The sequence below is a fragment of the Podarcis tiliguerta genome, assembly GCF_965153285.1.
Source record: "Podarcis tiliguerta genome assembly, chromosome: 13".
Classification (NCBI taxonomy): Eukaryota; Metazoa; Chordata; class Lepidosauria; order Squamata; family Lacertidae; genus Podarcis; species Podarcis tiliguerta.
The window spans coordinates 11,654,951-11,669,599 of NC_139546.1; the positions used below are offsets into that span (position 1 = coordinate 11,654,951).

Genomic DNA, 14,649 nt, shown 5'->3' on the forward strand with positions numbered 1-14,649 from the left:
TCAACTATTTAACCAATAGTCCATTTGAAATTTGCATACAATGAACTCCCATTGAAATGAATAGACATCCATATACATTAGCCTTTGAATTCTTCTAGCCCCGTGCTAGACAAACGGCATTCACATGACAGATTGGAGCCTTTCATAGGGACAGTAGCTGAAAAGAGAGGTCTAACCTATTCTGATTTGTTTTACATGGCATAATATGACATGACTCAGCACTGACCACTGATCAATATCCTGTATAACGAGAAAATGGTGGATTGTTCAGAGACATTTTTGCCTTGAGACGAACTTCATTGTCTCTCAAGACAGATGGATGTCAATAAGAACTAAGAGCCCAATTGACTAATTAGGTAGGACAGAAATGTATACATAGTGGCTGATTAAGTGTTATACAGTGGTACCTCGGGTTAAGTACTTAATTTGTTCTGGAGGTCTGTTCTTAACCTGAAACTGTTCTCAACCTGAAGCACCACTTTAGCTAATGGGGCCTCTTGCTGCTACCGCGCCGCTGGAGCTTGATTTCTGTTCTCATCCTGAAGCAAAGTTCTTAACCTGAGTACTATTTCTGGGTTAGTGGAGTCTGTAATCTGAAGCGTATGTAACCTGAAGTGTATGTAACCCGAGGTACTACTGTATTTCATATTTGAAATTAATAAAGCACTATTAATGTACATGAAAGTCAAATCAAGAGATAGGTCTGGAAGCATTTAGGAAATGGATATATTCTGCCTGAGAAACCTTAATAAGTTAAGGTTACCAGATTTTTTTCAATGAATCCAGGGACCCTTTTCAACTTCAATTGATTTTGTATGGGGACTGCTGTGTAAATTCAGGGACTGTCCCCAGGAACGTCTGGTAACCTTACAATAAGTTCCAGATTTCTTAAAGAAAGGGTAGGAAGCAAGCATAAGAAGTAAAATTATATTTTGAGTTGAAGACCAAGTGAAGCACAGGCACAAAAACGCCATGGGAACGATTGATAGGACAAATTATTAACCTTCTTTTAAAATAATTTATTTTCATGGATTTGTTTTTAAATGTATTCTCACAGACCATACATTATTCAACAAAGGTGTGCTGAACAAACTCTAAAAGAAGAAACATTTAAATAAAACAATTATTGTATGTTAAAATTTCCATGTTCACCCATATCCTATCCTGCCATGTTAAAACATATCCTGAAATATACTTTTGTTGACAAATATATATGATTTTTGTGCTTACAAAAAAAAAAGCAAACGAAAAATGTTAACTTTTTAAAACTGCCAAATGCTGTAAAAGGAAAGGTGTCATTGCACAACACGTATTCATTATTTCAACATACAAGGCAACCAAATGATTCTGTCATCGACATTAGCATCATGTTTATTTTTTACTTCACTGCACTAACATTTAAACTAAAACTTTTAAACCACAAGGTCTGTTTTGTGACTAACATTTAAATGGCAAGCAGTAAATATGTAGGAAGGTTACAAAGGACGTTATCAGCAACACACCTAAGACGGGCTATGGTTTGACAACAGCTGCTGACGTGGATATGGCTTCTTTTTCTTGTAAGAGGCCCATCGACAAACCGGGCAGCAGTGCTGACCCCCGGCCAGCCACATCACAATGCAATTCTGGTGAAAGACGTGGCCGCACGGTAAACCCATTAACAAGCATCCGTTTCTGAAATTCTCTAGACACACGACACATTCCGTACAGTGCAACATACCAGCAGGCCAGACGGACCAATCGGGCTCCGTATCTTCCGTGGAGCTTTGTGAGCCATATGACCTGACTTTGGCACACGAACAGGTCTCACCGTTGCAAGAGGGCTCCCCTTCGCAAGGGCTCTGAAGGCCGCTTTGCTCATCCTCGGCTACCGCCCGGCCGCTTCTCGAGGCATCTTTGCATTCGCTATCCGACTCGCTTTCGCTTTGAGAGAGCTCCATCATCTCCTCTTCGGAATGCCCGCCGGCACATTTGAATCGCCACATGGGCAAGTTTTTAATGTAATCGGTTGGTATCAGGGGGTGGAGCCACAAATCGGGGAAAGCTAAGCGCTCAAGGAACAGGTCTGGGTCTTCATCCCAATCAGATTCAAAGGGGAAGCGCTGGAACGAAGTGATAGGGTGGAACAGATAGCTAGTGTACCAGTCCCAAAGGCTAGATAACCACTCTAGGTTGTTGGCATTTACTTCGTCGCTGTTGTTATTGTGCCGTCTCTTTTTCTCAAAGTAATCTATTAATAACCCATGGCCTAGGTACGTGCTGAGGAACAAGGCAGGGTGAGACGAATAAAATATCCAGTCAGCTCTCACCCATGAGGCTAGGGCTGTTGTATTTGAATACCGGAAGAGTTTTAAACTGTATTCATAGAAACTGTCTAAATAAGGTAACTGCAAAAACCCCAAGACTGGTAGCCAAGAAATAATTAGTAGAGAATTATAGGTCCCTAAAGTGCTTATGAGAACAACGAAGCGCTTGATAGTAGCACCCTGAGTGATAAATAGGTCCATCCAAGCCATTAAGTTAACTAATACCAGGCTTAAAACAAATAAATCATTAACTTCTGGCTGTAAGGAGCGCAAGAAGGAGTCCATGGCACGGAGGGAAATAAATTCACCAGTATTATTCCCATACCTGTAAATTCCTTCGGGAGTTCTAAGTATGTAGGATGGTGTCTTATAGATGCCCATCTCTGCTATGTGACTCTTGTTGTCCCAGTTTTCTACATTCACAAAAATAAACTCAACTCTGCCAGTAAATTTTACACTTAGTGCAGAGAAGAAAGCTGGAGGCTGGTCTAACTTTGCAAACAGGTATATTTTCACCCTATACTGATAACTTTTGTTCCATTCTTCCTTCAAGTGTTCTGATTTGAAGATTGTCTTGATCCGGGAAGCTGCATGGGCTGTTATCCATTTGAAAATATGCTCCGTCTCGATTTTACGCCCACCATATTCTTTAAGCATCACTTTGCCTTTGGACGTACTAGTTTGTGGAACGGACATGATTAACGTGGATCTCACCCAGCCTCTTCTCCTGCAGTATCTACAATGAAAATATTGGGCAAAATCATGGAATGTTTGAGAAAGAAACAGTTTTCACTATCATTTGCCCGCACTGAACTTAAGCACTCCAGAATTAAAGAGGTCTTGCAAACATTTGCAGATGTGATGAACATCTATATAGAAGCATTTTGTTTGCAGTTGAAGCAGCAAACATCCAGCAACTTGAACAGGGATCACAACCTTCTTTGTGTATTATGAAATGGAGAAATTCGTATTCCGTAGCAGGCAATTAGGAATTTCAGCACGGTCTTTTAACCACTGCGAGCGAAACTGTCTGAAATCGAATACAGTAGCAGAGCTGCTCATGAAATTGCTCGTGAAATTATAATTAGGGCTGCTCTTCTACCAATTCACGACATGAATTTAGACACAGAGAAAACATACAACCCCCCATTGAGGTCTAGAAGCAAGGAAGAGGAGAATGTGAGTCATTCAGGAATTTTCTGCTGCCATTGCTGGCTATTGAGCAAAGCCAGTGAACAGAAAAATTATTTCTGCATTAACAATATTTTAATATTGCCTAATCTATAGGAATTGTCTTCATAAGTTTATGGAAACTGTGAATATTTTATTCGTGCATATGTACCGATATATTATGACCTACTATCACATATTGTCGTTTTGTCAGTTTTCTTCTCCTTTTCCTGTATTGCTTATGTCAGAAAATAAATGATATTTCTCTAGTGCTTTTCAACAGGGTGTTCAGGAAGCAGTCAACATTACAGGTGGTACCACGTTATAGAGGCAAAACCCACCACAACAACTTCAAGAACATACCTGGGGTCACTGGAGCAGTTAAAAGTGCCTGTTCGTATACCAAACCGCGAGACTTTCTTCACCATTTTCTCCCAGTGGACTCTTCCCATTAGAGGGCTTCTATCGTTTGCTATGACCTGTTTTTCAAACAGTAATAAAAAAACTTTGTATGAGCAGCTACACATTTAAAGAGCACCATGTAGCAAACTGGCTTGTGCATGACTTTTCATTATTTATTTTTTATTTTTATACTTCTATTCAAGTTTTATACTTTTAGACGTCATCACAGTGGCTTCTGATAACGCTCCCATTTGTGAAAAACCAAACCCGTATGTTCCCGCTGTAAAAATGCTTATCACCAATGTTACTAGAGTTTACCCAAGAAAGTTCTAAGTTTAACTCTGCCGGGGGTGGGGTGGGGTGAATAATCAGGGAAACGCAATTACTGTGGAGCAAAAGCCAGAGTCCATGGGTAGTTACTTGTGTAAGGTTACCAGGTTTTTTTCAATGAATCCGGGGACACTTTTCAACTTCCTACTAAATACAGTGGTACCTCGGGTTACGAACTTAATTTGTTCCAGAGGTCCGTTCTTAACCCGAAACCGTTCTTAACCTGAGGTGGGCTTTCGCTAATGGGGTCTCCTGCTGCTGCCGTGTGATTTCTGTTCTCATGTTGGGGCAAAGTCCACAACCCGAGGTACTACTTCTGGGTTAGCAGAGTTTGTAACCCGAAGCGTTTGTAACCCGAGGTACCACTGTAAATAGATTTTGTCAAAGGACTGATTTGTAAATCAGTAAATTTGTAAATCAGGATTGGACATGTAACATCTAATTCCTTAAAAAATCAGCACTGGCACACCACAGGGATGTGTGCTAAGTCCCTACCTGTATTCATTGTATACATACGATTGTATATCATCTGGCACGTCTACTGCAATTATTAAGTTTGCAGATGACACCACTATAATGGGTTTAATAACAGTGGAGACGAATCAGCGTATAGAGGGGAGGTCCAAAAAGTATCTACATGGTGCCTAGGGAGCAACTTGCACCTTAATATCAGCAAGACAAAGGAGATGGTGTTGGACTTTCGGAGGAAGAGAGGAGAACTAGCCCCGCTGTACATCGGGGAGGGCTGTGTGGAGAGAGTCTCTTCCTTTAAATTCCTAGGAGTTTATCTCAGTGAAGACCTTACTTGGAAAATCAATACAATCCAGGTGGTTAAGAAAGCCCAACAGAGACTCCATCTCCTCAGAGTATTGCGGAAGAACAAAGTCAATCAACATTTGATGATCTCCTTCTACCGGTCCACAATAGAAAGTGTCCTTTCATACTGCATCACGGTGTGGTACATCATCTGATAGGAAGTGCCTACAGAGGGTGGTGAATGCAGCACAAAATATTATGGGCTGTCCCGTGAATCCTCTGGATGAAATAGCGGAAGAACGTTGCCTCAAGAGAGTGAGGGAAATTCTCACGGATGATTCACACCCTGGCCAGCACTTTCTTGATCTCCTGCCCTCAGGCAGAAGATATAGAAGCAGGATTAGTCGCACCAACAGGGTAAAGTACAGCTTCTATCCGTGGGCTGTTAGGCTGCTGAATGAAAAGATAACAACAGGGCAACTGACTTTCGGGTTTGGTGGGTGTGCGTCAGTAAACGAGGGGAATTAAGACTAAGAGAGCTGAGTGGGGGGTGCTCGTGTAATCTCACTGTATACAAGTTGTACAAGTGACAATAAAGTATTTCAAATTTCAAATAAATCCGGGGACTGCCCCCGGGAAACGGGGACATCTGGGAACCTTATACTTGTGAACAATGGAGACATTGCCACACATGTTTCCAAACAACTGCTTCACGTTTCTTGTTTTTTAAAGAAGCCAATCAGTCAGCACGCACACTTTGTGATCCTAGCAATCAGCAATAAATCTCTATCATGTCAAAGACCCTGGGAAGCACTGAAAAGCAGAGTTCTGCAAATCTTTCACGAGGCACATTCAGAACCAATTTGGAAAATCTTTAATGGTTTGTAGCCACAGAATAATTCCTGGCGCAATTCTTGCGCACACATACATTTGAACACGACTTGTGCAAACGAGTTATCCATGTAGGTTTCTCTTGAATGGCCCTGTGACCATCTATTAAATCTAGCTACGTCTCACAGAATCCTCCATAAGCCCACTGCAGGAATGCTCCTGAGATATGAAAGCTAGGAGCTAAATGGCACCTTAAATCTAGGTTATGAGTGCTACAGTGGAGTGTCTATGTACGCTTTTTTAATAACAAGAATACAAAGCTGAAAATGAATGAACTGCAGCTAAAATATGATGTTCATTTTTCACATGGGTCTAGTCCTTCCCCTGCCCAGCCCCCTAATATTCTCAAGAGGGTCTCTTCTCCAGTCTTCAGATAATAGCTGGAAGTGGGGAGGCAGAAAAAGGTCCTCCTTTCCTTCCACTCTGAAGTTTTAATCTGAAATCTTAGGCGCGGTACTGTGCCAGAGCTCAGAAACTGCTTGCGCTAATGAAATTCCTGTTGCAAAATGTGCCTAGAACAATGGGAGTTTCGAACACTGCATGTGAGCTGATTTCTAATGTATGCAAATGTGGAGGTCCGGAAAAACAGGAGAAACCTAGAATATCTGCGATAGGCCATGCCTTAAACTGCCTGCTATTGCAAGTATAATCTGTTACATAAACTGTTTCAAGCTAGGATTTTAGAATTTCATTGTCAATTTTGTTGGTAGGGTGTTCAAAATTTCAACGGAACTGTGAAATAATAACACCACATAGCCATAGCTGTCAACTTTTCCCATTTCTTGCGAGGAATCCTATTCAGAATAGGGGAATTTCCCTTTAAAAGAGGGAAACGTTGACAGCTATACACATAGCTAAAACATTGTAAAAAAAATATTGCTGCAGCAAACAAACAGAAAAGCTGGGGAAATTGTTTTTCTAATCAATTTATAGACTGCTTAACATTACCAAACCACTAAACAGCTTACAAGGTAAATAAGTAAATAGCAGCAATAATATTTAATAACCCTGTGTGACCAATACAGGAATACCATCTAAGATGTCCTGATGGAACAATTTATTGCAGGATAAATAAGGGCCACTTCAGATGCTAACACGAAAACATAGCTTAGCATTATGTTCACAAACCAAAGTGAGCCTGAGCCTTGGTCTCACGTGCTCTTGACATTTACATGTAAGGAGCAGATCAAAAGCTTCGAATGAAAATGACTTGACAAACTCAGGAAGTCTGGTTATTTTACACCAGCTATCCTTAACCTGCTGCCCACCAGATGTTATGGACACTGACTCCCATTATCCTTGACCATTGGATATGATCAAGCTGGGGCTGGTGGGAGTTGGAGTCCCTGGGTAGAGAAGTCTGGTTTTGAACTCTCAAATTCTCTTGAGCTCTGGCCTCGGCCCAGTATACCTGAAGGAGCGTCTCCACCCCCATTGTTCTGCCCGGACGCTGAGGTCCAGCACCGAGGGCCTTCTGGCGGTTCCCTCATTGCAAGAAGCAAAGCTACAGGGAACCAGGCAGAGGGCCTTCTCGGTAGTGGCGCCCGCCCTGTGGAACGCCCTCCCACCAGATGTCAAAGCGATTAACAACTACCTGACATTCAGAAGACATCTGAAGGCAGCCCTGTTCAGGGAAGTTTTTAATATGTGACATTTTAGTGTATTTTTCATCTTTGTTGGAAGCCGCCCAGAGTGGCTGGGGAAACCCAGCCAGATGGGCGGGGTACAAATAATAAATTATTATTATTATTATTATTATTATTATTATTATTATTATTATCATCCACTTGGGAATGTGGATTGATAAAAGCAGAAGCGCAGGGAGGATGAAAGGGAGGCGTTTGCTCTGCCTTGCAGGCAATTTAAATGACATGACTGATCATGCATGAGTCACTGTGCTCTGCAGTTTCCACATACTTTTTGATTATTTTAGGAATGTGTCACGTGATTGAAAGCTGATTGGTCGAGTAATGATTTTAAGACTTCCTTTTAGATCTCTCATTTGATGCAGAGCGAAATGCGTCCCGACCAGAGTTCTTCTGGATGAATTGCCGCCGCTGCTAAAATGGCTTAGCAGGAATGGAGAACGCAAACCAGAACACAGAGTAACCAACACTACATCCAGAAAGTTCAACATCTCGAAAAGCCACGATTACATCTCTCTCCAGAATAGAAAAAAACAGCAACACATGGCTGTTAAGAGGACAATGTGTTTTAACATATAAAAAGAATCAACAAATGTTTGCCTCTTCGGTCACCATTCCAAAAGCTACATTAGGTGTCAGTCAACTGTCATTGTGTCAATTGAATACCCCTGCAGTTTTATTCTTTGCACTGAACAAAGTTTCCCAACAGAAATGCATCATTTATAAATGGGAGGAAAACAGATCTACTGTTACAGCCAGTTAATTATTTGCAGAACTTTTTCTTTTCAGCTTGCTACACAGTGTTCTAGTTGCACGCTATTGCGAAGTGAAGTTTTGCAAAGTGAATGCTTCTCTGGTTTTTAAACTTGGGAAATTTTCATCCTGATCCCTCAGAAGCACGTCCCACTGCTGTGTGAAGGGAAATGCTTCTAAGGTATTTTAGAACTAAAAGCTCAACAGTTGCTGCTATCCCAGTTCTAAGCATCTCAAAAGTTATACTATCCTGATGGCAAAGAGCTGCCACATTAAAATATAGGGAAAATGTGAGCATCAAGGAGGTTTTGCTGTTCTGTACACAGTAGAAAGGGACGCGGGTGGCACTGTGGGTTAAACCACAGAGCCTAGGGCTTGCCGGTCAGAAGGTCGGCGGTTCGAATCCCCGTGACAGGGTGAGCTCCCGTTGCTCGGTCCCTGCTTCTGCCAACCTAGCAGCTCAAAAGCACAGCAAAGTGCAAGTAGATAAATAGTTACTGCTCCGGCGGGAAGGTAAACGGTGCTGTGTGCTGGTCTGGTTCGCGGCTTAGTCATGCTGGCCACATGACCCGGAAGCTGTACGCTGGCTCCCTCGGCCAGTAAAGCGAGATGAGCGCCACAACCCCAGAGTCGGCCACGACTGGACCTAATGGTCAGGGGTCCCTTTACTTTTACCTTACACAGTAGAAATGATTTCAGGTATAGGCCCACAAAACACGACTATGCACACAGGTATAATTATTTTAAAAAAATAGTGGGACCTGCAACAAAATATTGCAGTGTATCCCCAACCCATAAGAAGAGTGTTCTGGGCTTCTGTCCGCCTTCATGTCTCCTGAGGGGCTGTTGGCATGCTGACAGCCTGCCAGCAAATGCATGGTGGCATCAATTTTATGAATGGAATGGTGGGGAACTAAGTGCTATTTTCAATACTGCTTGAACACTGGGGACTGCGCTAACAGCATTAAGAACGCAAGGCAACCCCTGCTGGACTGGACGAAAGGCTTAACTAGCCCAGAATCTTGTTTCCTACAGTGGCCAACCAGATGGGAAGACCACAAACAAGACATGCATTTTAGCGTCATGCCACCAGGTCTCTCGACCATCGCAACTCAGAGCCACAGATAATTTATCCTACACAAATTTGCCTAATCTCCTTTTAAAGCTGCCTTAAATTGGTAGCCATTGCCAAATCTTGTGATAGTACATTCCATAATTTAACCATGAGCATGTGCAAAGGTGTTTGTCCCATCCTGAATCTCCCAGATTTCCAAAACTTCCCAACTTTTTGCTAGCAACCTGCGTCTGAGAGGGCCTTTTGCGAAGGAATGCACTACAGAAGGAAATGGAGCAATAAAAAATGGGTTTATAAAACTATGAACAAAGATGCCCTCCAGTACAGTGTAAATTAAAGTTATCTGCACATGAGGTACACTGAAAAGAAAAATTGAAATGTGCCATAATAACACTAAAGAGTCTCTCTAAGCATGTAAATGACGAAAGGACCGTAAGAAAACGGGAAGCCCTCTCCCTATTTCAGCTGCTTCATCTTCATGAAAGACAAGATAGAAATAAAACTGGAAAAATCATGCCTTGCCAGTGTTCCATCTTGAGTATTTCATGTGCCCTTTGTCTTCTGCTGCTGCAATTTTCTTACATTGAAAAGCAGGAAAAGGCAATAAGCCACAAACCTTTCCTACACTGTTATAGCCAGAATGACATAATGCAGCAGAATCTTAAAATAACATTGTTCAGGTGTTGGGAAGGATGGTTATTTTATAAGCTTCACCTGAAGTACCACTAGCCAATGTAGATGGAAGAAGACTGGTTTAGGGTGGAGGTAGGAAGGAGTAAAAGGGACGTGGGTGGCGCTGTGGGTTAAACCGCAGAGCCTAGGACTTGCTGATCAGAAGGTTGGCGGTTCGAATCCCCACGACGGGGTGAGCTCCTGTTGCTCGGTCCCTGCTCCTGCCAACCTAGCAGTTCGAAAGCACGTCAAAGTGCAAGTAGATAAATAGGTACCGCTCCGGCAGGAAGGTAAACTGCATTTCCGTACGCTGCTCCGGTTCACCAGAAGCAGCTTAGTCATGCTGGCCACATGACCCGGAAGCTGTACACCGGTTCCCTCGTCCAATAAAGCGAGATGAGCACCGCAACCCCACAGTCGGTCACGACTGGACCTAATGGTCAGGGGTCCCTTTACCTTTAGGAAGGAGTAAAGTGTGCATCATACCCCACAGGGTGCTGGTGTTTGCATTATTACCATCAGAAACATTTTGTAAAGGTTTGCGACAAAACATCTTTTCGAAGCGTCTTGAGTGAAATATGGCGCTTGGATGCTTTTAGGTAATACTGATTTTGTGTGACCCAGCTGCCACCCTAGAAAAAGGCAACTGGGAGCCAGCAGCTAAAAAAACCTTGCGCTAATACCCATTTACAGGGACAGAACAGAATTCCAGAACAAACATATCTCCAACTCAGTGGATGTGAGACAAGGAGGAAAAGTTCACTGTAATGCGAATTCACACTGGCTCTTTTGTGCTATACAACCCCTTGCACCTCATTAAAATGGGGAAACCGATTGTGAAGAATAATCCAGAGGAAAAGCTGCTACTGAGGCAGGATGCACAGGGAAATGTGAAACAGCACAAGCAAACGGTGATATAAAAATGAAAGGCCTTGAATGATTGACTGGAGTTGACGAACACCTTATCAGCGATTTTATGTACATTTACCTGGGAGCAAAACTCACTGAATTCAATGGGACTTACTCCCTAGTAAATGCGCACAGGATCAAGCAGCTAGCCTCTTTTCATGTGCAACAACTTAGTGGAAAACAAAGAATGGCATCTCTTTGATCCTAGATGAGTAGTACAGATTCTACTTACTCAAAGCAAAGCCACGACATTTGCAGCCCAATTTTAAGTACAGTGGTACCTCGGGTTATATACACTTCAGGTTACATACGCTTCAGGTTACAGACTCCGCTAACCCAGAAATAGTACCTCGGGTTAAGAACTTTGCTTCAGGATGAGAACAGAAATCGTGCTCTGGCAGCTAAAGTTGTGCTTCAGGTTAAGAACAGTTCCAGGTTAAGTACAGACCTCCGGAACGAATTAATTACTTAACCCGAGGTACCACTGTATGTCTATTTCGAAGCAAGTCTTGCTTCAAGGGGGCAGGCTTTCCAGAAAATGTGTTTTGGATTGCAGCTTTAGTTGTGTAATAATAATAATAATAATAATAATAATAATAATAATAATAATAATAATAATAATAATAATTTTTCTGTCCATCTGACTGGCAGCAATGTAGCATCATCTTCATGTATACCACACACTGCGCCTTCGGGATAAGTACACTACTTGAAATGTGAACCGACTCAGGGGCTCGTTTCACTGTTAAAAATAATGTATTTAATACCTGCACTAGCCAGATACCATCCTTCGTATCTTCTACCAGCTCATAGAAGTGCATTTCCCCACTGAAGTTTGTGCTGGAAACAGACTCAGAGGCTTCCTCTTCCTTGAGAGCAGAATAAAGTTCGCCTTCCATCAGGTCTCCTATGTAAACAAACAAAGGAACACTCATTACAGTAAATGCCAAAGGTCACAATTGCCAAAAGGATTCCGGAACAGCAGCAGAATAGATATTGTTGGGAGACGGCTAACTACTTTTTAAGAGGAAAATCTACGAACATACAACATATGCTGCTTATAAAGCAAACTCAAAAGTGATAAAGATTACCAGTGCTTTCAATCTGAGTTAAAATGCCACTCGGTTGCACAGTGGGGGAAGGTCATGTGAAATACAGTTAGTTGGAACACCTACTGTATTTTCTGGCGTATAAGACGACTGGGCGTATAAGACGACCCCCCAACTTTTCCAGTTAAAATACAGAGTTTGGGATATACTCACCGTATAAGACTACCCCTCTTCCAACGCACACCAAATAAAAATTTAAAAAACCAGTCTCCAGTCCAGCTCAGAAATCCGCTCCACTTCCCAGTGGTTGGCAGCTTCTGGGGCCAATTTTCAAGCGTATTTCTGCTTTATCTAGAGAGCTTGGTGTCCTCTGATTTAATTTGCTGTCATTTTATCCTTTGGTGGGGAGTTGCTACAGGAGCTGCTGCTGTAGCCGGCGTATAAGACGACCCCCCCGACTTTTGAGAAGATTTTCCTGGGTTAAAAAGTAGTCTTATATGCCAGAAAAGACAGTACAGAGAAATATGTACAGTGGTGCCCCGCAAGACGAATGCCTCGCAAGACGGAAAATCCGCTAGACGAAAGGGTTTTCCGTTTTTCAATGCGCTTCGCAGGACGAATTTCTCTATGGGCTTGCTTCGCAAGACGAAAATGTCTTGCGATTCTTGAGATTTTTTTCCGCTCCCCACCCCCTTTTTCTAAGGCGCTAAGCTGCTAATAGCCTTTTAGCAGCTAATCCGCTAATCCCTTAAGCCTTTAATAGCCGCTAAACCGCTAATAGCGCTAATCCGCCAATAGGGTTGCTTCGCAAGACGAAAAAACCGCTAGACGAAGAGACTCGCAGAACGGATTCTTTTCGTCTTGTGAGGCACCACTGTATTCTAACTTTAATTAAAGCAGACCATTTATGTAAACCAGCCCAAAGCTTTATAGGCAGCCCTTCTGTTTATGAAGGACTGAAGAGTTCCTACAAATGCCCGATAAAATAAGGCAAACAATATATTGCTGTACCTGAAACAATCCAAAACCTTGAGGGCTGGGGCAGCATAACTGCCAACAGTGCATGTCTCCAACTCAAACCTCATCGGGTGGTCTCTGGCCACTGACCTCAGAGCCCCAGTCCCCATTCCGCTGCTACCAAAACACAGGGTAGATAACCTTTAAGGGTTGTTAGCAATGATTAGATGGGACGCGGGTGGTGCTGTGGGTTAAACCACAGAGCCTAGGGCTTGCCGATCAGAAGGTCGGCGGTTCGAATCCCTGTGAGCTCCCGTTGCTCGGTCCCAGCTCCTGCCAACCTAGCAGTTCGAAAGCATGTCAAAGTGCAAGTAGATAAATAGGTACCGCTCCAGCGGGAAGGTAAACGGCATTTCCGTGCGTTGCTCTGGTTCACCAGTAGCGGCTTAATCATGCTGGCCACATGACCCGGAAGCTGTACGCCGGCTCCCTCGGCCAATAAAGCGAGATGAGCGCCACAACTCAAGTCGTCCGCGACTGGGCCTAATGGTCAGGGGTCCCTTTACTTTTACTTAGCAATGATTAGTGATATAATATACCCAAAGTGCACTCAAACTTTAATGCTATTATGTGCAAGCCCCATTGTGGGTACTGGCCCATTAAAAAGCTTGCTGTCCCTAATTCTCCCACTTCTAGTAGTTACACCACCCCTCTTTTGAGCTGGTGTCGCTTGGGTCTGCAAGGTCCATGACACAATTTACCCATTTGCAGCAATGGCTGCACAGAGTCAGAGAAGGCAACACGGGGTTTGGATTCCCCCTAGCATGTCATGCGAAATTCCCTCTTTAGCCTGAAAGCTACAGAAACGCAGCGGGAAAAGAAAGAATCTGCATTCAGGTCCTTGGAAGGGGTTGAATATTATCGCCGAGCTGAAATAAGGGCAGTGTGAGCATTCTGGGAAAAAAAAGAAAAAAAACCTTTCTCCCGGAAAAATATAAAGGTAAAGGTAAAGGTACCCCTGCCCGTACGGGCCAGTCTTGACAGACTCTAGGGTTGTGCGCTCATCTCACTCTATAGGCCGGGAGCCAGCGCTGTCCGCAGACACTTCCGGGTCACGTGGCCAGCGTGACAAGCTGCATCTGGTGAGCCAGCGCAGCACACGGAACGCCGTTTACCTTCCCGCTGGTAAGCGGTCCCTATTTATCTACTTGCACCCGGGGGTGCTTTCGAACTGCTAGGTTGGCAGGCGCTGGGACCGAACGACGGGAGCGCACCCCGCCGCGGGGATTCGAACCGCCGACCATGCGATCGGCAAGTCCTAGGCGCTGAGGCTTTACCCACAGCGCCACCCGCGTCCCCACCTAATTTTGGTGATTCTTTGCAGGAAGCCCTGCAAAATGGAGCAAACAGGTTCACTCATTGAGAGTGAGTGTAGGAAGCACTGAAACGTTTAACAACTGACCATTTTCTCAATATGAAGCCTCAGTGCTTCTTTTAAGCAAGGATTTATTTCCAAGGCAATCATGTAATTCAATCTGATAATCAAGGTGAGAGCATCATATCACTGGGACAATGTAACTGCTAGCTGGTTAGGAACACTTAAGCTCCCCGCCCTTCCCCTTTTTAAAAAAGTGGCAGCAAACTGTTCGGGGAAGAGTGTTTTTTAAAAAAAGCCAAGAGAGGAGGTGTTCATTAAACTTCTCCCAAACCCTGCTTTCTGCCTTTAAAATGTA

General features: G+C 43.4%; 1 protein-coding gene across 4 annotated transcripts in view; it reads right to left on the reverse strand.

Moving 5' to 3' along the window:
- The window catches only part of LOC310661493 (charged multivesicular body protein 3), a 36,685-nt gene that overhangs the window by 12,390 nt on the left and 9,646 nt on the right, over positions 1 to 14,649 (reverse strand). For 3 of the 4 annotated variants that reach the window (XM_083407714.1, XM_083407712.1, XM_083407713.1), the window contains exons 3-5: positions 11,678 to 11,817; positions 3,840 to 3,955; positions 1,002 to 3,042 (exon numbers count right to left, since the gene is read on the reverse strand). In XM_083407714.1, coding sequence (XP_083263840.1) covers positions 1,503 to 3,042; positions 3,840 to 3,955; positions 11,678 to 11,817 — 1,796 coding nt within the window. In that variant the 3' untranslated portion in view covers positions 1,002 to 1,502. Of the gene's footprint in view, positions 1 to 1,001; positions 3,043 to 3,839; positions 3,956 to 11,677; positions 11,818 to 14,649 lie in introns of those variants that run through there. The other variant, XM_083407716.1, reaches the window with a different exon arrangement.